Source organism: Lepidochelys olivacea (assembly GCF_965140295.1).
Source record: "Lepidochelys olivacea isolate rLepOli2 genome assembly, chromosome: 4".
In the NCBI taxonomy this organism is placed as follows: Eukaryota; Metazoa; Chordata; order Testudines; family Cheloniidae; genus Lepidochelys; species Lepidochelys olivacea.
Genome location: NC_140414.1, coordinates 20,144,630 through 20,169,731, shown reverse-complemented (window position 1 = coordinate 20,169,731; position 25,102 = coordinate 20,144,630). Strand labels below are relative to the sequence as shown.

Below are 25,102 nucleotides of genomic sequence, written 5' to 3'. Positions count from 1 at the left end.
CTTCCTCACAACTCATCCCTGGCTTCCTACTGGGTGGGTATTAATTTGCAGTTGGCCCACACCAGCAGCACACTTGGGACCCACTATGGCCAGTTGTGCTAGCCAGTAAGGAGAGAGCCTGAGTATGAGTGGGGAGAAGGTAGGGAGAAGAGATGGAGTGAAGCTCCACCCATTTTCCACCGCCCAGCTGCTCTGGGAGAACGGAGCAGAGAGACCAGGACGAAGGCAGCTGATCAAAGCCCTGCAAGGGGATTTGAGACAGTCCCAGCAGCTGGAAGAGATGCTCAGAACCCCTGCCAAGAGGAAGCTAGGCCTGCACGCCAGCCTCTGGAGAGCTTGGCCAGGTGGTATTTTCATAGCCTGTCCTTTGAAAGGGCTGGTATGGACCAATGCCCAGCCTGGGCAGCCAAGCCAAGAATGGGGCAGATGGATGGGAGGAGAAATCATCCCCGCCTGGCCATGGAGCAGCTGCAGCTCCCTCACTAAAACAAACTTCCACTGGCCCTTCCACTCAGCCCCAAAAGGGTGCAAGTCAGAGAAGCAGGATGTGCTTCTCCTCCCCTAGCCCACCCCACGCGCCTGCCTCTCCCTCCCTCACTGCCATGCGGGTTGATTGCAGGGCTGAGCTCTGCATTGTGCCAGGCACGCACCCACTGGAATTTTGCCCGCCTTCCCTCTCGGAGTTCTGCTACCCCAGAGACATAGGGGCTGGATTTCATGCTGCTCACCCACTCCTGCTTTCCTGGAGCATCCAAACTCTCAGGCTACATCCACACTGCAGCCACGAGTGTGCTTCCCAGCATGGACAGACGGACATACGCTAGCTCTGCGAGCCACCCGAGTACCTACCCAGGGGTGCGGGCTCATACGTCCTTGGCCAGCTAGCCCGAGTGGCTGCCTGTGCTCCCCCTGAGCTTGTGCATGTTGCTCTACCCTGTGCTGGGATGCTTGCTGCCAGCTGCAGAGCAGACAGCCTCAGGTCACGTCTCTGTGCAACCACATGACCAGAGCTCCAGGATGGACCCTCAGAGGACAACTCACAGTTTAGTGCTGGCACCACAGACAGCAGGGACAGCCTTCTGTTTAAGGCACTGCCTGGGTTCAGCTTGTGCCTCTGGGAAGGCAGCTAGACACAACATGGTCCTTCATGTTTGTGAGGTGCTGTTAAGACAGCAGCAGGCACCAGAGAGATTCCCAAGAAACAAACTTCAATATATATTTTTTAAAAATAGAACAAAATAGAAAGAGTTTTCTTGCACTAAGTGTGGCGAGAAATATACTCTCCTCTCAACCAAGCACAGCTAATGTGATTCTAGGTGGCCCAAGTCGTAACCATGAGCTAAGTTGTTAGAATGGCAAAAATGGCTGATCTCCTCAATTCAATGGTTCGAATGACCAAAAACGAGAACAAATAAAATCTGTGTTCCAGGTTCTGTGTTCCAAGCAGCCAGTCAGCCCGGGACTTCACCTGGGGAAGAGCAGTGGGGGAGTGTTGAACCTTTGCTTTCACCAAAGAGAACAAAGAATAACTGGGTTCAAAAAAGAACTAGATAAATTCATGGGGGGTAGGTCCATCAATGGCTATTAGCCAAGATAGGCAGGGATGCAACCCCCGGCTCCAGGTGTCCCTACCCTTGGACAGCCGGAAGCTCTGGACTGGATAGATGGATCACTATATGCATGTACAGCTCCTAGCACAATGGGGCCCTGATCTTGGTTGGGGACCTCTATGTGCTACTGTAATACAGTTAGAGGCAAAGGGCTTAGATTCCTCCTCTGCTTTTTCAAACAAGCCTCCCGGGGTGCAATTCATCTCTCCCTGCGTAACCCTTGTGTAAAGACCTGCCTACACTAGCTTTATTTCCCTAAAAATCTCTCTTATTGCTACCACTGGTGCAGTTTGTGCTAGCAGAGGTCAGTTGCCAGCAGTCCCCACCACTTTAACCACCGCACTACCCAGAACTGCTCCACACGGGACCAGAGCACCAGCTGCCTGATTCTAGCCCTCCCCCAGAAACTTAATCAAAGGAAGGTGAAGTGGATCACCCAGCAACAAGCAATGAGTGGGAACAGGAGGCCTTGCTCCAAGTCCTCTGCCCTGATCACTCTGCCCTCCGGGGATATGAATATTTAGTAAGGGGGAAAGCACATGGGAAAGGACACGCTCAGCAGAGAAGAAATATTTTCAAGCCCAAGCCCACCCCGTTTTATTAAGTCCTGCTGACCAGAGCGGAGGGGGGCTTCCATCAAACTCTATTTATTGGCTCATGTTTGAGTTTCAGTTGGAAAAGCAAAAGGATGCAGCATCCCCCTGCCCTGGGGGTGGGGATGGATGGGTTCAGAAAAACAATACTTACACTCATTGTAGCATTTATCTCAGCCACTGTCTCTTCATCTGTGGGGAACTGATAGATCTGGACACCATTGCTGACCAGCTCACTCATGATTTTACTCTTGAATTTATGCAACTCGTTTTTTGCAATCGTATCAGCTTTGGCTATTATAGGGATAATGTTAACCTGCAAGGCAAAGAGAGCGCTGTCATTTTACTTTGCCAATGGCCTCATAAAGGACACCTCCCTCAATATATTCAACCAGAAGAGGACAAAGAACATGGCACATAAAAACAGTGATGCAATACAAACTTTCTACTAGAACAGAAATTGCCGGTCCATCCACTGCATTTGATATTTTTGGGGGGGTGGTGAAGCAAGCAACGTTGGCTGAGACAGGATTGCGCCAATCGCTTTTCATGTGTAGAGAAGGGCTCCATTAAAAGTCAAATGCAATTTGGCAACATGTTATTTCCTCTTCTGTAGCAGTTGTTTACTTTTTTAACTAGGGCGGAGAGGAAATGCTGTCAGACAGACTATCCAAACAGTTCCAAAGGAAATTACCATCTAGGCACTCATCCTCTTCAGACGTGTAGCATGCTTAACTACTCTAGAGCTCACCTTCAGAAAACAGCCTAGAGATTTATCCTTGAGCACCTCTACAGCCTAGTATTAAAAGGAAACGTTCATATAAGATGAACAAAGTGTAGGGATTGGACAGAGATGAATTGTCCCTTTATTGCATTGGCCTGAAATGAGCAACCTTGTCCTCCCCCATTAAAGAAGCTTGCATCCCCCCTATACTGCTTAGGGGAGTCGCACTAAATTTGGCAAACTTCAAGTACATACAGGAAGAAACTGGACGCAGAGCCAGATCCTCAGATGGAGCTACACTAATTTACATTGGCTGAGGACCATGGGGCGATAGGGATCAGGGAGCTTCATGCAGGCCACAGCTCTGCTGTGACAAATGAAGATCTGTGTATCCTTTCTTGGTCTCTCTCTCGCCCTAGATTGCTGGCTGTTGTAACTTGCTTATGGTCCCCAAGGGTCTGGCCTATCCAGCTCACCACAGCCATAGGTTAATGTAGCTCTTGCTCAACAGTGCCTTTTAAACCAACTCTGAAAAGACCAGACTGCGAGGTGTGATCTAGGGTTGATTAGTAGCCTTCCTTCATTTATTCTGCCCTGTGGCAATATAAAATGCTGCTACAGTAAGGAAGACGTTAATATGGACCTATATGGAGACATTTTAACTACAGTACTTGAAAATCCTCTTAAATTATATAGACTAATTCCTTTCTGAGGATGGCCCTGTAACAGCAACTAATCCCTGTCCAGGGAGAAGTTAAGACTAGTGCCAATTACAGGCAAATTCTCAGCAAATCTCTGCAACTACAGAACAAGACGACTCGAAGCTTTACCCACATCATCATCATCATCATCAGGAAACCTGTTACGAATTCTTCATGGCTCTTGGGCTCCAGAGTCACTCAATAGACGTGGAACGTTCTACGCATATGAAATGAAGAGCTCCAGCTGCCCGCTTTCCTGTCCTGCACGTATTTCAAACCAGAATGCAAGCAGCTGACCATGTCACAGTGCTGGTGGGCAGAGGGCATTTAAGTATTTAGGAATACCAGCTTCCTTTCAAGGGGCTTGGGTTTTCAGCTAACTTTTCTCTGCTAAAAGATGCTCTTGAACATGAAACATTTGAACAGGAGCTTCTCTTTACCCATCTGAGGGCTAAATCAGCGCCCCACCCACTGCTAGATCTACTGGCTATATCATCAGTAAGGATAGTTTTGCCTGCAGTGCAGAATTGCTGATCAACTATATCAAATAGTGTTTGGCTGTGAGGGGGGCATTTGCAGCAAAGCACAGAGGAGTTTTGACCCCCAAATGCCAAAAATGGGGCTCTATTGGTATGAAACGAGGGCCATCCGTGTGAGCACACACTATAGTTTCATTTGCAGCAGCCTGTTTCAGCATTGCTGCTCATTTGGGGCTGGTGTGGAGTAAAGTGGGTGATGTTATCATTCTAACTGGACATGGTGGACCAGTTTGGATGAAAAAGAACCCAGATTTTTGCCCAAATCCCAGTTAATGGGGAGAGCCTTTGGAAATTCATTAGTGCTAACCTGCTCTTGCTGTCGAGAAATCTGATAAGCTCTTTTAAGCCTTCTCTGCACTCCTATCCATTCACAGCTGCTAGAGAGAATGGGTATTTTCCTTCCACCTTCTGCTAGATCCTTGGCACGGTCACCAAATTAAGTGGCAGCAGGAGAGAATCACAGGGGCATGACATGGGTAGTGCATACCTTACTGTCGAGCTTCTTCATGGTGACTAGGTCAAGAGACTTCAGTGAGTGTCCCGTAGGTGCGATGAAATATAGGCAGGCGTGAATCCTTGTGTCATGGTAATTAAACAGGGAACGCTTGATCTTCAGTTCCTCCTGCAGATAGGCTTCAAACTGAGTGTCGATATATTCAACTATGGGCTTATAGCTGAAAATTTGGAAGGAACAGTTCTTTTCAGATCAGGGCATTCGCTATTGGTAAGTTACAGTCTAACTGGCAGACACGCATGACGTCTCATTGCCTTTTTTGGGGGTGGGGGCATGTCTAATTTTAAGACACTGCCATTGACCACCTTCATGTTCACCATGAGATTTTCTACTTCTGGAGCCAAGCCCCGTCCCCAGCCCATACGCCTTTCTGAATGACCATGTGTTTTATCTTAGACCAGAAGAAAACGCATCATACAAGATTTCAGCTATGGTGGATGGAAGAGAGCCTAGGCTTTCAAATCACGGAGGCCACAACAGCCTCGACACACACTACAGCACAAACCATTTGCTTGTCTGTATCATCAAGAGCGACCAGATACGTGTGATGCAAAAAAAATACCAGCTGTTCCAAACTCCGGGCTGTTATTTTAAAGGGAAGAGAGACTTACCTGGGATAACCAGTTCTCAGGAGTTTAGATTGCAGAGCAAAGCTGCTAATTTTTTTTTTTTTTTTTTGACAGCTTTACTGGAGATGCGATCTGATTCATTAATTGACTCTGCCTTCAGAGAAGGGTGTCATGGTCCCAGCTTTGTAGTTCGTGCCGTTCAAACTGTTTGTTGCTGGGCGCTAGCCACCATCCACCGAAAGCTGAGCTCAATGCAAGCCTATTGCCGATAGGTTTCTAAGTTGGGGACTGATCCTTTGAGGTTCTGAGCACCCCTAGTTCCCAATAAAGCCAAAAAAAGTTGGTAACCCACAGCATATGCAGGGTCAGGCCCTCGAACAGCAGGCATTCATTGGATTCCCCCTCTCCACCCACAACACAGTGCATGCTGAGAGCGCAATTGTCCAAATTCTTATCCCCTGGTTAGAAAACTTTAAATGAAGTCAACTAAACAATCTTTCCTGCAGCTAATGTGCACTCAGTCCGTTGGACACAGTGGAGTAAATCCCGAGCTGCTGTAAATCTGCGACTTCAACAGAATGAGGCCAGTTTACACCAGCTGAGATTCTGGGCCTCATTTGCCAGACCCCAGCAAAAATAATGCCTCAGCCTATTTTCCCACCCTCCCCCTACCCTGGTTGGCTCCCTCCCGGGCTTTAAAAGCTGTGGCTCATTAGCAGGTCCCCTGTTCGAACCCACTGACATTCATTCACAGGAAATACAGCTTCAAAATCCCAGCTTTATATTCACATTTTAGAGCTCCTTCGAGACTGAAATTAGAGTCAGCTATTTAGAAGACACTGCCCAGATTAAACAAAGGACAAGGGTCTGCTCCATTTAATGTTCTGCTGTTTAACCTGCCCCGGGGCCAGAGAGCAATGCAAGGAGTGGGTATTAGTTCTGTTAAGTGGAGTTACATTGAAATTCTGCTGCTTTCCTGCCATCTCCTCATCCCACTGCACTCTTGGGCACAAGAAAAAACACTCAGAGAAGCGACAGGAGCATAAAGCCATGAGATGTTCCCGACACTTCAGGTCTCACAGCAGCCTCATGGTGATAAGAGCGGACAGGATGAAGATGAGCCCGTTAGGGGTCACAGGTGGAGGAGCTGAGAACATTCCCTGTGCAGGTAGCCAGAAATGCATCCAGTATCTGAATCCAGAGCAGGGAACCAAGTCCGGCTCCAGACTGCAGGGCAGCTATTTGAAGGCTGTATGCAGCAGCGCATGATTGGGTGTGTGATCCACCACATTCCTCCCTGGTTTAGCTCTTGGGAGTGTAGATTGGTGCGGAATACGGCCCAGATCTAACAACCACCTGTGCAGGGCACACGGTGGTCAGCACTGTTAACCACATGGCTTACAAAACAGCGGTCAAACACCTCACGGTGAGTGCTCAGAACACAGTCCTCCCTCCAGTCTCCAACCCCTGAGTAACACTGTCTGATCTGACACAGATGATCCAAGGAGGCCTCAGACAATAGTGTATTGTAGAAGAGGCTGTGGCTGTCTGCTTGGGACCTGTCGTGGTCTGAAATTAGAGAAGATGCTGTACAAAAGGGTCACCAAAATGGTCTGGAAAGCCCTAGTCTGGTAGCCCCCGTTGCTGCAGTCACAGGTGACAAGTCTCGGACTGTTCTGCGGCAGAGTTGGAATAATGGCTTTCCTGTGCCCGTCACGCTGTGGCTGCCTCTCTAAAGGAGCTCTGGAGAGTGAAGTCTGAGGGACTCCAATAACAATACTGCCTGCTCTTGCTGTCTGTTGAATGAATCAAACGCAAAGTGACCCAGCAGTAACAAGCTGCCATGTTCCCATGCTGAACACCTGCTCCTTCTCTGACTTGCCTTCCTTCTAGCTTGAGAGCATATGGCATCGCTCAAAGCACAGAGCTGCCTACGGTCAACACACACTTCACTTTTCATTTCTCCTTTGCGGGAAGGCACACGGTGCGTTAGTTAAAAGCTGCTGCAGAGCAGGAGGAGCGAAGCTTGGATAGTTCACAACACACACAGCATTTTGGTGCAATCGCAGCCAATGGGGATGCTTTTTAAAACAGCAATGACTGTCCAAAAACAAGAACAACCAACCAATGCCATGAATCTCGAGAAGTTTTCCATCAAGGGATAGAAATATTAAGACAAGCCCAACAATCTTAAAATACTGTCTGGGATTAGGCGATCCCAGGGGAAGGCAGACTTGTTGTTTAAGTGTAAGAATGTCTATTCGGACAGCGCAGTTGGGCATCCTAGAAATATTAAACAACAGTCTACATAGTATGTTGGAACGTACATGCAGAACGTTTACTTCTAGTCTGAAATGGGAAAATCTGCATCCAGACTAAAACCCATCCACATCCCAACATCACCTTAAGAACAAGGTGATCAGTGAGTTCTCTCTTGCTGAGGTCTGGAGGAATGAACGCCGAGTCAGGAATGCCTAAATTCTAGTCCCAACTTTGTCACGGATTTGAATGACCTTTCCGCAAGTCACTTCACTCACCATATCAGGTTCCCATTCATCAAAGAGTGATAGTATCTATCTGCTTTACACGTGTTGATTCCCTAGTTGATGACGAAACAGTGCTTTCAGCATGCAAAGCATTATCTAATTAAGTAATATTATTTAATACAAATTAAAAACCTACACAATTTAATAAGCTCATCTGTCAAACCAACAGTTTTCAGAAGCAACTTGACTTTTGCTTGGCATAATAAATCTCCACAATCCACTGCATTATTATTCTGCATTATTATTTCTATTATAGCAGTGCCTAGAGGCCCCCAATCAAAATCAGGGCTTCATTACACTTGGCACTACACATGCACATAAGAAGATACAGTCTCCACTTTGAAGAGCTTACATTCTAAATAGACAAGACTGACAAAGGATGAGAGGAGAAAAAAGCTTAGGGTAGGTCTACACAGCAACTAGACACCCAGGGCTGGCCTGTGCCAGCTGACTTGGGCTCACGGGGCTGTTTCTTTGCTCCCACCTTGTAGGGTCCCAGAGCCCAGGCTCCAGCCTGAGCATACAAGTCTACAAAGCAATTAAACAGCCCCACAGCCTGAGTCAGCTGGTAGGGGCTAGCTGTAGGTTTTTCTTTGCTGTGTAGCCATACCCAGAGAGAGCTGACGGGACCTATGCATGGTCACACAGCAGGTCAGGGAATAGAACCAAGGTCTCCCAAGTCCCAGTCCAGTGTTCTATCTGCTGGACTATGCGGTTTCCTTAATCAGAGTGCCACTAAACCCAACTGCTACAGCAGCACCAGGTTTGATGCTGCAGTCCTTGAGGACATTGGATACTGAATATTCCTGTAGTACGTTCAAGCCCTTCCAGCCTGAGGAGGAATCAATGCAAGACCCCCTTCCTATGCAGAAGGGACTTTACCTGTCATCTTTATTAATCTGATCTCCAAATCCAACTGTGTCAACAATGGTCAGCTTCAGACGGACGTTGCTCTCCTGGAGTTCATAGCTTCTTGCTTTCAACCTCACACCGGGCTCATTGTGGGTGGCTGGGTCACTTTCAAACTTTGTGTTAAACAGAGTGTCCATTAAGGTTGACTTGCCAATGCCGGTTTCACCTAAGCAGGCAAAAAATGGGTTAGAGCTAGAGACCACCTCGCCCCCCTACCATTCTGTCCAAAGCTCTCTTTAGAGCAGAGAGAGAGAGAGAGAGACATTGTTACTTCTGTCGCACCAAAAACACAGTGGATGGTTCTCAGACAGTGAGATAAGCTCTTCAGGCCTAGATGCCTTATAAGATGGCGGACATCTTGGTCAGCCACCGGGTTTTGAACTGGGGACTTTCAGAGTTCTGCAACAGCTTGAGCTGGGGTTGTAACAGACTCATTTCCCCTGCAGATCAGGCAGTGAGGGGGATCTGTAAGACATGCTCATCATTGGACTACCTACATCTTCTGATCAAAGGAAACTCAGCCCAAGTGAGCGCCCCAATCCATTATGTGATGGCTGCCAGTTTGGCAGACACCAGGTACCTCTAGAGCTATACGCATGAATTTCTACCGCTTCAGCCACGCTCTGTGGCTGAGAGCTGTAACTGACTCCCATTCTGTATGGATCGGGTCCAGAAGGGAGCACCACACACACACACACACACACACACACCCCGCCTACCTATCAACCACTGGGTTACATTTACAGTTATAGACGATGTATAGACAACAGATGGGATACCGCAAATACATAAGTAACCGGCACAATTATGTTTCATCATTTTTAGGAGGAGCAAAGGGTTAATAAATATACTTTCCTGACAACAATTTTGTTAACACCCCTCTTGGGGAGGGGGTGAATTAGGCTTTATAGGTCTCCTGGACTAGGTCTTCTTAGAGAAGAGATTCGAAGTGTTGTGGGCTGGGTAGGAAGCTGAAATGTGCAGCACTGGTCAACAGACCAGGTGAGTTTTCTAGATGGGGGAAAACAAGAGTTGCCTTCCGCTGAAGGAGCGGGAATCAGCCATTGCTGGAAGCAGGTTATTAGACTTGTTAGACCCAAGATGTAAATATGGCAAATCCTACATTCCTAAGTACACTTTTCCTTCGTGTTTTCTTCCGCCATTGCTGATTATTTTCACACTAGACTGATTGTTTATGTAATATCCTCTCTACAAACTCATGAAGAAGTTAATTCTTTGCCCAGACACTCCTCACACACTGTTTATAGGACATGTGCGTCCCAAATACTCCTAACTTGTACATAACCCTGGTACAGTATTCAGAATGCTGTCTCGAGAAATAACCATGCTCAAATTCCCTCTTATTATGAGCTAGACACTAATCTTAACAGCATTTTTCTTACAAAGAAACGGGACCCTCCAAACTCAGATTTATAGACTTTTACATTTTTTAAAAATTCCAATGGAAGCTGTTGCATTAGTCAAACATACAGTAAATTCAATTCTCCTGCAATATTTTTCAAACTAAATCACTGTAGAATCAAAAACCCAATAATGAAAAAAAATCAATAAAAATTAGATGACTTGATTTTCACAGTCTCAGCTGAGAGAAAGGCAAAAAAGTAAAGAATCCAAATGTGCGGCATAAATATTGACTTTTAAAAGTCTTTCAATTTTATTAATTTGAGATGTAATTAGTAACACAGGTAAATGAATGTTTAAAACAGGATTAAGTGGAAGGATCTGTTCAAATGTACAAGCTCCAAGACTTTATCATCATTCCACACAAGATAGTAAATGGAGGGAGGTGTATATCGCTGGTCTAGGTCCTGTTGTGGCAATCAAATCAAAGCAGGCAAACCCCCGCATCCACGTAGATCCCCACAGAAATCAGTAATTATATTGTTTGAAGTCAATGGGACTCTGCATAGGTTCAAGGTCTGGATTTAGATCTAACTGCAGGATTGAGGCCTTAATGAGGAAGCCAGGATATAGATACATAGAAATGCAAGTTATTTCTTAAAGGCAACTTAAAAGGCAAAGGATTATAAATATTAAAAATCAGGTTTGTGCAGTTTTAGCTAATTTATGGTTAGGCCTGGCAGAATTCAATGTTTTGTATATAATAATTTTGATGGATAATAGAAATGTTTATTTAAGCATCGTTTTCCATCTATTTTAATTTTTACAGTTCTCCAAAGTTATGGGAGGGGGGCGGACAACAATTATTTAACGACAGCAAACGTTAAGATTCAAAAAATTAAAAAGTTTTGCACCTATTAAACACACAAATTGCCTACACTGCATGTCAAAATATACAAAGTAAATAGCCTTAAATCAAACTAAGTTCTGAAGCAGCATTTCTCTTACTTTGCCTATCTGTAAATATCAATGGTTATCCATGGAAATATTTTTTGACCAGTTTGTGTACAGTGAAATTGACATTCACCAGTAAAAATCTAATTCTTCCAAGCCTGATGTGTACAGAAGGATGGGAAGGTTGGGGTTTTTTTGTTTGTTTGTTTTTTGTTCTTGAAACTGCTTTTCTACTTGCTTTTTAAACTTAAAGGGGACAAGAATAGCAAAACTTGGTCTTCTTTAGTTTTGCTGGAGGGCTTCAAAGTCTGCTCATTGTGAGCACTAACACATTGGTAAAGAATCAGCACTCCCTTCCATTAAAGAATTCCTTTAACCAAAATGTTAGTCATGGAAGTTAACAGTAAGTAGGTATTGACAAAACAAAACTAAAAACAAACCACAGAAACCAAGAATTTAAAAGAGTGACTACCAATCTCTTTTCTCAAACGCTCAACTTGCACTCTTGTGACCTCATCATTGCACTGGTTATCACAGAGCATTCCAGGGCAGACTAGACATGAATTTCTAATGTAAAAACACAAGCAGGAAAGGGAGAAAAATTGTTAAAAGCAAAACCATTTTAAATATATTAAGCAAGCAAAAAGGGAATCTATGGGCCCAATTTGTTTTCAAGTCACCACTAAGATACCTTGAGGGAAGGCAGTACTGAGGAATGGGGTCTTTCTGAAAGTAAAGGTGGTAATGTGAGAGACCTCCTTGTAAGAGGCCAGCAGCAAAGAGTAACCCGTCTGCGATGGCTGTTTCCATTTAATAACCAAAGATGATCAGCCTATTTTTAAGTTAAGGACCGGTTTATTCGCCAGGGTCCACTCCGTTCACATGTAGTAATACAGTGTCCCCTTTAAATAACAAAAGATCACTGTCTCTATTTGGCATGGACTATGGAAAGAAAGATTGGGTTCCACGAGAACAGCATGCGTTGAACCGACACTGCGTCACAGGGGGGGCGTCCAGACTACAATCACTGACTGTAACTGCAGCTGCGGCCAACATACCTGAACCAGATTTCATCTGGCTGGCTCGGGTACTGGAGCAGTGATGCCACGAGCGTGTGGGCTAACCCCACATGTAATTACCCAGCGACCCAGACGGGTCTGTACAGTCTGCACTGAGCCAGGCCATAGCTTCACAGCTCTGGGTGCCGAGCGAGCTAGATTAAAGCTAGCTTGGATTTGCTGGCTCCGGTGGCAATCACCCCCAGCTGTTGCAGGCTAGACATACCCAGGGTCTCTGCCCATTCAGCGCTAGCACTGGACAGCCCGCATTCCAGCAACCTGCCCAACGCTAATACTCGAGAGCCCACTCTCAAAGCAGCTGATCCTTCCCTTCTCACTGTGCTCTAAGGAAGGGTCCCAAATTGCAGAGCTGCTCCAGGTCAGAATCACACCACCCCGCTGAACCCAGACTTGTACACCTTTGGTTTCATTCCATCCCTCACAGGGCTGGTTTGGCATGCTCAGCTTTCTAGCGGAACCGTTTTCTCCTAGCCGTAATCCTTCCACCAAGGGAGCCTAAGATATCTATACCTATTCATTATTGTTTTCTCATTGGAACAATACCACAGCTCCTGCTTTTCTTGCATTGATTCACACGCCACATGAATAAGTCTTGATGCTTGCAAACATATACAGGCAGGGAATGAAACATTGGTTTGGGGCCTAAAACTAACAATATTTAAACGTGGACCAGTGTCCAAAAGCCCACTCCTAGCCTGTGGGATCAATGATCATCTTAAGGGGCCAGTAACCATGGAGGCTAGAAATGCTGGGATTTACAGATTTTCAAGGCGCTCCTATCCTGGAAAGTTGCACGATATACAGGGAGCCTTAAAATCATGTCATTCTCATAGCCATCTGGCTTTCCCTTTTGCTTCACTTCCCGCCTGGTTTTAGCTGCCAGTCTCTCAAACTGTTACAGCTGGAAAGCAATACTTTCTCCAAACCAAGAGCAGCTTGAATCCCAGCTCGCAAAGCTCAAAGCAATAAGGCTTTTAAAAATATGTATCTATATCATAGCCACAGACCAGCTCAATGTGGTCCCCATGAGGAATGCACTGTGCATGGAATTACTATTATTAAACAGTTCTACTGTAAATCACTAGAGCAGTGTTTGATGGCGAGCTGCTAAAGCAAACATAGCCATCATTGCATACTGTTCTCTGTGGCTCAAGACATGCTACATTTAGAAGCATTACGTCACCATGCAAGAGCCAATTGTGTGCTTTCCCTCAAAGAGATGCCAGGTTTTTTTCTCCTTCCTTTGGACAATAGCAGCAACGTGTGTGTGAAATTTCTATTTGGAGCTTAACAAAAGTTGACCGGCACACTTTGAAAAAGAAAAAACGTGGAGCAAATTGCCACGTTAATGAAGACAAATTGAGTCACGCTAGGCTAGGAATGGTTTACCGCAGGAGGAAAAAAAAGCAACCAATTTATGCCATTTTGATCATCCAACTGCTTGCTAATCGGGAAGCTCCCTGCTGAATTTTAAACAGCTTCATGCTGCTAAGAGATGGTCAGTCGCTCTGGTCATATTTCTCCATGCTCATTCTCCTGTCTAGCTCCTGAACACTTAATGCTGCGAGTGCAGTCTAGTCTGGTTCGCCAGATGTGGATTCAGATAGCTGAAACTGCACTGTGGACAATATTCTAAACATGACATGAAAATCCAGTCAAAGCATTTTAAAAAAAAATAAACCTCAAGTCCTTAATCAGAAAAAAAGAGAAAACATTTTGCTTCAACACATGAGCAATGGAAATAGATAGTTTCTGGAACGTTCTGCCAAGCTAAGTGTTTTGTTTGCACACAGAAGTGCATTCAATGTTTGAGCAATTTTAGATGATATCTTGAAGACAACCAAGATGTTAAAACTGTTTTGACACATGGTTCCCCGAGTTTGAGCCATATACTTTTTTTTTTTTTTATTTGGTATAGCTTGAAAGTACTAATCACTGGAGGACGGGTGGGGGATGGGAGGGGGAAGAGGCAAGGTTGTTTTCCAACCCACAGATGTGTGTCTCCCCTAGACAATAAGATTTGGGATTTCAGCTCTGAATAATTGGGAGAAACAAAGTAACTAAGGCAAGTGAACAGATGCTGTACCTGCAGTACCCCGATTAAATACGATATAAACGAGGTGGTAGGCCTGATTCTCATTCACACCCACCTTAAGGCCCCCCGGCATTGTCAGAGCGAGGGAAGCAGTGGGGGCAAAAGACCTATCTGGCTTCAAGATTAAACTTGATAAGTTTATGGAGGAGATCGTATGATGGGATAACATAATTTGGGCAATTAATTGATCTTGACTATTAGTGGTAAATAGGCCCAATGGCCTGTGATGGGATGTTAGATGGGGTGGGATCTGAGTTACTACAGAGAATTCTTTCCTGGGTGTCTGGCTGGTGAGTCTTGCCCACATGCTCAGGGTTTAGCTGATCGCCACACTTGGGGTCAGGAAGGAATTTTCCTCCAGGGCAGATTGGCAGAAGCCCTGGGGGTTTTTCGCCTTCCCCTGCAGCGTGAGGCACGGGTCACTTGCTGGAGGATTCTCTGCACCTTAACGTCTTTAAACCACAATTTGAGGACTTCAATAGCTCAGACATAGGTGAGAGGTTTATTGCAGGAGTGGGTGGGGGAGATTCTGTGGCCTGCGTTGTGCAGGTGGTCAGACTAGAGGATCATGATGGTCCATTCTGACCTTCGAGTCTATAATAGGGCCTTATTATAACACAGAATCAGGCCCAAGCCCACCCTGTTCCAACACAGACACATGAGAAATCTCTTGGCCTTACTCTCAAGCGTAAAGTGACTCATATATTAAAATGTGGACAGGAGCAGGCCTGAAGTCTGTACGTACAGCCTACGGTCAACCTCACCCCCGGGGGAGGGGAAAAGCAATTTATATCATCATTTAAAAAAAACAAGCTTGTTTAAAATGAAATCTGGGTTTAATACAAAATATATTAAGGCCCAAACATATTCCCTCTTCAAATACCAAAAATAAACGCGTGTTTTCATTAAATTCCAGTTATCTTAATATACCTTGACACAAATCATGAGCAAAAAGTTAATCATCTAGTGAATAAGCAATATATAGCACTCACCATTTTCTAACATACTAAAATGTACAAGAAAGAATCAGTGAATATTAAAGCTATATGTTGCTGAAATAAATGTATATAGTGATAGCATGCCCTCCTAGGTAAGGAAAAGACGTACCAACACTAGTGTAAAGGCTCTATTTAGTTGTAAATCAACTTGTTTTAATGATTATGTCAACCAATGAGAATGCACCTTTCCTTAGAAAATAACTGAAGCACAAATGGAAAAGTTGATTAAAATCAAGGCTTTCCACTTAGTGATTTAAATCAGTCCCTCCCTGGGTCCTGATACTTTTATAATGCTCACCCTATTGGTTTATATCTTATCCATGTTATTGAATGGAAGGGTTTTTTTGTTTTTATTTATTCACAAACATACCCACCCCACCCCTCTTTGTTTAAATTAATAATTTTCTTGTCACATGATGTCTTGATGTGAAAAGCCATTTTCTCAGCAGTGCAGCATCACTTACCAACACAAAGAATGTTGAAGCAGAACCCTTGAGAGGTTGATTTGTTGACCAGCTGATCTGGAAGACTGTCAAAGCCAACATGACCAGAGAGGGACAGGTTTCGAAGCTCGTCATTCTGAAAATCCCAAACAGAAATATTTGTAACAAAGATGTAGAACAACAACGTATGCAGGTGAAAGATATAGGAGTACCCACCACTCTCAAAGGAGAGGAGAATAATCTCTCACTGGGACCCATTTTAGTCAAGGTGGTTGAGGGCAGGAGGGAAAGAATAGACAGAGTAGATTCTCAACCACTTATTCTGGACCATTTTCCTCCCCAACCCTCAATGTCTTCCTTGTGTGTGATCTATCCAACTCTCCTGGGGGGGTAGCTATCTACAATGCCCCCAAACCACAGGAAGTAGGTAGTTCCGTGCCAGTGACTGGCAGATCAGCAAGCATTAGCAAATTGCAGAAGATGAAACTGAAATTCTGTGCCCCAGTTTCCACCATTCCTGTGGCCATAGAAGAAAAAAGTTAGGAAGCGACATACACAGTCAGACAACTAGGTACTGCAGGACTTCACTCAGAGTAGTAATGATGTGACCACACCCGACCACGCTTCAATTTTAGCTGTGATCAGACGAGCCCCCACTACGGTGCACCTGGCGAGACAGATTCTCTGCCTTGCTTTGTTACCATTGGGCAGCTCCGGTGGTGCAGAGGCGATGGAAGCTGGTTACCTCTCCCTTGTTGAGGATTTCCTGTCTGGTGCAGAATGATAGGCAGCTTCTCCACCACTGCCCCTGCAATAGGGGATGTGTTGGGCTGAGAAGGGGCTGTGGCTGGATCATGCTGACATCTGGCTAGCCCCAGCTGGCCCCTTGGGATTTTGACTTCAATGTCGGGAGTCCTGATTTAAATAAGTGGAGAACCCAGCTCGCTATTCCGTTACATTTGTCATGGAAAAAGGAACTTCCCAGAACTCTACTAATCAGCACAGCAACATAGCAGAAAGGGGACACTTTGTGCTTCAGTGCTGACTATTGTTTTACGACAGCAGCAGGGCATTGTTCGCATTGTTCAGATAATGCCGCTAAAGCCAGCTAAACCCCTGGCTTTGAAAGGCTTTGGATGCCGCGTTCTGACAAGGACCATGTGCGCGCTGCTCTATGGGTGGTTTGGTTTACACATAACATCGTTGTAAGGTGAGAAAGCAGGGCAATCATCCCTTGGCTTTTTAACGTGATGCACAATTTCCCGTACAGAGCACATCTCATATTCCATAGCCTTGAAGGATCAGTACAGTCACCCGAATCAGATGCATTCTAGTCCTCATTCAGGGTCACTTTAAGCACCTGGGAAGGTTTAACCAGTAGTTCCCTCCCCATCCATTTGCCTCTGCTGTCTTGGTCGGGCACCCTGAACTGAAAGACACACCAACAGATATTTCCATGGGGTTTATTGTACCAGCAAAGACCTCGCAGGATGAAGAGTTGGAGCAAGTCCAATGTTCTATTTAGAGAGTTTTCCACAACAGCTGTGTAATAACTTACATTTTAGTCTAGAAAAAAGCAGCCACACTAGTTAGCTCTTCTGCCAAATCACATCGACACAAATACCTTGAAAACAGATTACAGGACTCCATGAAACAGAAAAAGAGGTCATTCCCTGCAGCTTGTGTTGGGTGCCCCAGACTTCGGACCTTTAAATGTTTTCCAATGCCAGACATTTGCACAGAAGCTACTCAATGTATGTTGTATGTTTGCAACTAAATTATAATCCTGTATAGCCTGGGCCTGATCCAAAACCCACTGAACTCAGTGGGAGTCTTTCCCTTGACTCCAACTGGGTTTGGATCAAGTCCTTAGAGAAATGGTGTTTAATCTAGTTCTTAGGGATCATCCTTGTTTGCTGCTTTGTGTTCTGTTCTCCCATTTGCCAGTGATTTGCTGCTCAACAAGGGGCAAGTCATTGACCTTTCCCGTGCCCATTTCCCATCCAGAAAAACAGCAGCCCTATTGCTCAGGGACTGTGAGACCAGGGCCTCATCTACACTTCCAAGGGTTTGCTGGCACAGATATACTGGCGGAGGTATACCGGCAAACCCTGTTACCATACACTTGAAAGGGTTTGCCAGTGAAACTTAAGCCAGTTTTCTGAAGAGAGTAAGGTCTTGTCTACACTTAACTCACACCCTGACCAACGCAGTTAAACGGACTTAATTTTCTAGTGTAAACCAGGCCCAAGATTTACCAGCAAAAGGACTTTTTTGCCAGTATTACTGTATTTGCCAGCACAGATACATCCACTGGGGATGGAGAGAGAGAAAGTCACTCCCTTGACTGATGTAGCTATGCCAGCAAACCTGCTACACGCAGGCCAGGTCTAATGGTGGGTTTTTCAAAGGAGCTCAGCACTGACCTACTCCCACTGAAGCAAGGGGGAGTTTTACCATTGACGCCAATAGGAGCAGAGTTAGGTGAAGGCTGAGTGCTTCTGAAAACCCTTCCCTTAATGTTTATGGAGAGCTGCGGCGGAAAGCACTATAGATGTAAAAACTGTCATTTCCATTAGAAGCCTGGTATCTAGGGGCTCTCTTGGCCATCCCCAAATTAGGTTGACACATGGTACACACAGGCAATGACTGCCTTTTCTTTCTTTGCATGCTGACAGGCTTTAGGCCCCCTCCCCCCGCAACCCAAATACCAGAATGCAGGTATCTGTCAATCACCCTTCACTCTAGTACCTCAGCAGCAGAGAATCATTAATGCCTTTTATCCTCACCACACCCCTGTCCTCTGGACATCTCCCGTTAGGAGGTGCACTTCGGGGGTAACTACTGGCAGGAATGTCCCTATCAGCGAAAGAACAGGGAAAATCAGCATCGGGGCATGGACACAGGGCCTCCACACTCAATTCTGACCTCATGTAGATCCCAAGAGCTAGATGCGTCTTCAAGTGCTAGATCTGGACGCTGACCCCCTGCCTTCTTCTGTGGATAGCCAAGTACACTGACAACCTGAAGGAAGAATCCCTAAGACATTCAATTAACTGCAGGTCACAGGAATCTCCTACCGATACTTATGCAAGTATAATTCAAAGCGGGACTGGAGCCCTGAGCATTTACCGGAACACGAATGGGGTGACTAACATTCTGTGGATGCTAGACATTTTTTAAGTGTCCATTGAATTAAGTATTTAATGAAGCAGTGGAAGCTAAGGCCTGACCCACCAAGAAAGGTGGGTGTTAAGTACTCCTCAAGAACAGGCCCTTAGCTCTTTCAGTGGAGTATTTTAGGAAAGTGATTGTTTGTTTGTAAATGAGTTATTCAGCAGATCCAGGAGATAAGAATTTCATAACAGAGTCATGCTGCACAACTGGTTTATTCTACTGCAAATTGTATGTGTGTGCTGGAAATGGCAATCACCAGAGTTGAACGCCATAGTAATCCAAACATTTGTCATAACTCATGCTACATCTTAGCCTGAAGGAAGCCCAAGGCAGAGCCAGCCTGGAACACACTAGAACCTTCAGGTCGTACTGCAGGGCTGGGCCAAGATCCCAGAGCCACTGCCTCCCTGCAACAGCAAGGAGAGGACAAAGCCAATCAGCGGCCACTCTTTGCAGCTGGTGCTCTCCGCAGGGCCAGCTAATTCTACTCAACACCATGGGAGACCTACATTAAAAATCTCCGCTTTTCTCTGCATTAGATGCCAACGGGGTCACTGGTCTGCAGAGTCTGAACCCCTCCTGGACAAACGGGACCATACCGCATGGAAACGCGACCGATTCTGCTGTGCACCGGGAATCCTACAGGGGGCTGGTCTGTGCAATGAGACATTAGTTGCCATTTATATTTGGGGAAAGCCAACGACAACAGCAATTAGTCTTCCAGGGGCGGAGAAAAGAGAAAGGGAGGAGTAAATACTGGCCCGATGTCTAATGCTGAAGCCTATGCATTAAGCTTAAACAAAGAAGAAGCTGGGGACAGCAGAGCAGCACACAGCAGGAGTTTGCCTGGGACTGGTAAGTATCCGAGTCTGTGTTTGTTTGCTTGCTGAGGAAGTATCCGAGCGTGTGTTTGCTGGGGGGGCAGTGTGAGAGCCTGAGTGAGTGTCTGATTGGCTGCTAGCCTGCAGGGGGCGGGCAGTAGGGTGTCTGTTTGTTTGCGACAGGGAAGCCTGGCTGTTTAAAAATAGCCAGAGCTTCGCGAACCAGCTGAGCGGCGGAGAACCAGCTGAGCAGCGGGGACAGCAGAGCAGCACACAGCAGGAGTTTGCCTGGGAGTTCGCCTGGAGGGAGCCCAGTGAGGCTTACGTCTTGCAAACTGCTCTGAGGAAGCTCATAGTAGGAAGGTGATATGGAAGGGGGGGGTTCAGCTGTTGTGACCTGCACTGGATGTGCCATGTTTGTCTTTCTTCCACAGGACAGAAGCGACTTTGTCTGTACAAAGTGCAAGCTGGTCTCCATATTGGAAGAGAAGATTGAAGGTCTGGAGCAACAGATAACAACCCTGCGTTGCATACGGGAAACTGAGGATTTCCTGGACGAAACTCAGGATAGGCTTCTAGGGGCACAAAGCTCTACAGATATAGAGCAGGTTGCACAGAGGAGCCAAGAGACCAGTGAAGAAGCTTGGCAACATGTGACCTCCAGAAGAGGTAAGCGGAATGTCCGGGTTCCAGTAACACAGACACAGGTAACTAACCGCTTTCATGTTCTCTCCACAGGTATCGTTGCGGAGAGTGGACCAGATGATATGTCTGGGGCGAGAAAGCAGAAGGAGACTCCGCTGGTTGGAAGGCATGAGATGCGCTGTCCTGAGGTTGGGGGTTCCACGACCACCACCCCCAAGAGGAGAAGGCGGGTGGTGGTGGTCGGGGACTCTCTCCTCCGGGGGACTGAGTCATCTATCTGCCGCCCTGACCGGGAAAACCGAGAAGTCTGCTGCTTGCCAGGGGCTAAGATTCGTGATGTGACGGAGAGACTGCCGAGACTCATCAAGCCCTCGGATCGCTACCCCTTCCTGCTTCTCCACGTGGGCACCAATGATACTGCCAAGAATGACCTTGAGCGGATCACTGCGGACTATGTGGCTCTAGGAAGAAGAATAAAGGAGTTGGAGGCGCAAGTGGTGTTCTCGTCCATCCTCCCCGTGGAAGGAAAAGGCCTAGGTAGGGAGCGTCGAATCGTGGAAGTCAACGAATGGCTACGCAGATGGTGTCGGAGAGAAGGCTTTGGTTTCTTTGACCATGGGATGGTGTTCCATGAAGGAGGAGTGCTGGGTAGAGACGGGCTCCATCTTACGAAGAGAGGGAAGAGCATCTTTGCCAGCAGGCTGGCTAACCTAGTGAGGAGGGCTTTAAACTAGGTTCACCGGGGGAAGGAGACCAAAGCCCTGAGGTAAGTGGGAAAGCGGGATACCAGGAGGAAGCACAGGCAGGAATGTCTGTGAGGGGAGGGCTCCTGCCTCATACTGGCAATGAGGGGCGATCAACAGGTTATCTCAAGTGCTTATATACAAATGCACAAAGCCTTGGAAACAAGCAGGGAGAACTGGAGGTCCTGGTGATGTCAAGGAACTATGACGTGATCGGAATAACAGAGACTTGGTGGGATAACTCACATGACTGGAGTACTGTCATGGATGGATCTAAACTGTTCAGGAAGGACAGGCAGGGCAGAAAAGGTGGGGGAGTAGCACTGTATGTAAGGGAGCAGTATGACTGCTCAGAGCTCCGGTACGAAACTGCAGAAAAACCTGAGTGTCTCTGGATTAAGTTTAGAAGTGTGTGCAACAAGAGTGATGTAGTGGTGGGAGTCTGCTATAGACCACCGGACCAGGGGGATGAGGTGGATGAGGCTTTCTTCCGGCAGCTCACGGAAGCTACTAGATCGCATGCCCTGATTCTCATGGGTGACTTTAATTTTCCTGATATCTGCTGGGGGAGCAATACAGCGGTGCATAGACAATCCAGGAAGTTTTTGGAAAGCGTAGGGGACAATTTCCTGGCGCAAGTGCTAGAGGAGCCAACTAGGGGGGGTGCTTTTCTTGACCTGCTGCTCACAAACCGGGTAGAATTAGTGGGGGAAGCAAAAGTGGATGGGAATCTGGGAGGTAGTGACCATGAGTTGGTTGAGTTCAGGATCCTGACGCAGGGAACAAAGGTAAGCAGCAGGATACGGACCCTGGACTTCAGGAAAGCAGACTTCGACTCCCTCAGGGAATGGATGGCCAGGATCCCCTGGGGGACTAACTTGAAGGGGAAAGGAGTCCAGGAGAGCTGGCTGTATTTCAAGGAATCCCTGTTGAGGTTACAGGGACAAACCATCCCGATGAGTCAAAAGAATAGTAAATATGGCAGGCGACCAACTTGGCTTAATGGTGAAATCCTAGCGGATCTTAAACATAAAAAAGAAGCTTACAAGAAGTGGAAGGTTGGACATATGACCAGGGAAGAGTATAAAAATATTGCTCGGGCATGTAGGAATGTTATCAGGAGGGCCAAATCGCACCTGGAGCTGCAGCTAGCGAGAGATGTCAAGAGTAACAAGAAGGGTTTCTTCAGGTATGTTGGCAACAAGAAGAAAGCCAAGGAATGTGTGGGCCCCTTACTGAATGAGGGAGGCAACCTAGTGACACAGGATGTGGAAAAAGCTAATGTACTCAATGCTTTTTTTGCCTCTGTTTTCACTAACAAGGTCAGCTCCCAGACTGCTGCGCTGGGCATCACAAAATGCGGAAGAGATGGCCAGCCCTCTGTGGAGATAGAGGCGGTTAGGGACTATTTAGAAAAGCTGGACGTGCACAAGTCCATGGGGCCGGACGAGTTGCATCCGAGAGTGCTGAAGGAATTGGCGGCTGTGATTGCAGAGCCACTGGCCATTATCTTTGAAAACTCGTGGCGAACCGGGGAAGTCCCGGATGACTGGAAAAAGGCTAATGTAGTGCCAATCTTTAAAAAAGGGAAGAAGGAAGATCCTGGGAACTACAGGCCAGTCAGCCTCACCTCAGTCCCTGGAAAAATCATGGAGCAGGTCCTCAAAGAATCAATCCTGAAGCACTTGCATGAGAGGAAAGTGATCAGGAACAGCCAGCATGGATTCACCAAGGGAAGGTCATGCCTGACTAATCTAATCGCCTTTTATGATGAGATTACTGGTTCTGTGGATGAAGGGAAAGCAGTGGATGTATTGTTTCTTGACTTTAGCAAAGCTTTTGACACGGTCTCCCATAGTATTCTTGTCAGCAAGTTAAGGAAGTATGGGCTGGATGAATGCACTATAAGGTGGGTAGAAAGCTGGCTAAATTGTCGGGCTCAACGGGTAGTGATCAATGGCTCCATGTCTAGTTGGCAGCCGGTATCAAGTGGAGTGCCCCAAGGGTCGGTCCTGGGGCCGGTTTTATTCAATATCTTCATAAATGATCTGGAGGATGGTGTGGATTGCACTCTCAGCAAATTTGCGGATGATACTAAACTGGGAGGAGTGGTAGATACGCTGGAGGGGAGGGATAGGATACAGAAGGACCTAGACCAATTGGAAGATTGGGCCAAAAGGAATCTGATGAGGTTCAATAAGGATAAGTGCAGGGTCCTGCACTTAGGACGGAAGAACCCAATGCACAGCTACAGACTAGGGACCGAATGGCTAGGCAGCAGTTCTGCGGAAAAGGACCTAGGGGTGACAGTGGACGAGAAGCTGGATATGAGTCAGCAGTGTGCCCTTGTTGCCAAGAAGGCCAATGGCATTTTGGGATGTATAAGTAGGGGCATAGCGAGCAGATCGAGGGACGTGATCGTTCCCCTCTATTCGACATTGGTGAGGCCTCATCTGGAGTACTGTGTCCAGTTTTGGGCCCCACACTTCAAGAAGGATGTGGATAAATTGGAGAGAGTCCAGCGAAGGGCAACAAAAATGATTAGGGGACTGGAACACATGAGTTATGAGGAGAGGCTGAGGGAGCTGGGATTGTTTAGCCTGCAGAAGAGAAGAATGAGGGGGGATTTGATAGCTGCTTTCAACTACCTGAAAGGGGGTTCCAAAGAGGATGGCTCTAGACTGTTCTCAATGGTAGCAGATGACAGAACGAGGAGTAATGGTCTCAAGTTGCAGTGGGGGAGGTTTAGATTGGATATTAGGAAAAACTTTTTCACTAAGAGGGTGGTGAAACACTGGAATGCGTTACCTAGGGAGGTGGTAGAATCTCCTTCCTTAGAGGTTTTTAAGGTCAGGCTTGACAAAGCCCTGGCTGGGATGATTTAACTGGGAATTGGTCCTGCTTTGAGCAGGGGGTTGGACTAGATGACCTTCTGGGGTCCCTTCCAACCCTGATATTCTATGATTCTATGATTCTATTTTCCTCTCTATATTGGGCCAGACTGTTCCTGTGTGCTTTAAATGGGACAGGATAGAGGCGAAGGGGGAAGACGCATAGACCTGAGAGCAGGGTGAGGGTACAGTCTGGGCCAATACCATTCATTATAGTGAAAGAGGTTGGGAAGGTGGGATGGGGAGGGGAAGAGCCTTGAAATGGTTTTGTGGTCCTTTTTCAGGCACTTTACCACTTAAATTCTGGCACTGGGTAGCCACTGAGCCAGATCCTCAGCTAGGTAAATCAGCACAGGTTGCCAATGGAGCTACAACAGCTTACACCAGCTGAGGATCTGGCTCTGAACGTTAAACCCCAGGGTGGTCCCTTGTGTTTGCATATGGCTCCCCCTATCAGTATCCAGTAGTCCCAATTACTGACCCTTAGGAATCCCAGGTACACAGGCAGGGAGCTTTGGATTATTAGTACAGACCAATATCAGCAGAGAAGGGAATGATTACTCCAGTGTGAAGACAAACTCCACCCCAAAGCCAGGCCAGGGAAGAGCTGCTCTCTGCAGAATGATCCAGACCAACAGCATGAGATCTGTCTTGGGGCCGAAAACCATGTCTGGAATTACTCTCCCCACTTTTCCTGCTATTTAGAAACCAAACCAAGCTGCATTAACTGGAGCGAATACACTGAAACTACACAACTGTGCTTTAGTCACTGGCCCTTGCCTCCACTCTGAAGAAGGGGCTGGGGTAGGCAAAAACTGCTGAAAAACTCCTCTAGCACAAAATAGTTTATGGCCGCAGATTTTATCTGGAGCCTGGAAAGGAAGCCACTGCAGTGGAGCAGTAAGTGTGACTATTTCAGTACATAATTACAAGACTGGGAGGATGATTCACTCATTCAGTGGGGTGCGGCACAAATATTTTAAACACAAAGATGCCAACTCAGATGGCCTCACTTATCTTGTAATTAGCTGTCGTGATGTGTGCCACACTGGAGTCAGTAGGCTAGATTCTGCTCTCAGGTACACTTATGTAAAACCTGTTCAAGGAACATAGGAAAGACTCCTGCCTTTGGGAGGGAAAACTGTCAATGTGACCTATTGTGATAGGTTTTTCCATCTAGAAAGAA

General features: G+C 46.5%; 1 protein-coding gene across 2 annotated transcripts in view; it reads right to left on the bottom strand.

The window, feature by feature from the left end:
• Window positions 1-25,102, bottom strand: part of SEPTIN11 (septin 11) — a 78,878-nt gene that overhangs the window by 19,905 nt on the left and 33,871 nt on the right. For both annotated transcript variants that reach the window (XM_084626214.1, XM_084626213.1), the window contains exons 2-5: window positions 15,661-15,775; window positions 8,679-8,874; window positions 4,655-4,841; window positions 2,358-2,519 (exon numbers count right to left, since the gene is read on the bottom strand). In XM_084626214.1, coding sequence (XP_084482340.1) covers window positions 2,358-2,519; window positions 4,655-4,841; window positions 8,679-8,874; window positions 15,661-15,775 — 660 coding nt within the window. The remainder of the gene's footprint in view (window positions 1-2,357; window positions 2,520-4,654; window positions 4,842-8,678; window positions 8,875-15,660; window positions 15,776-25,102) is intronic.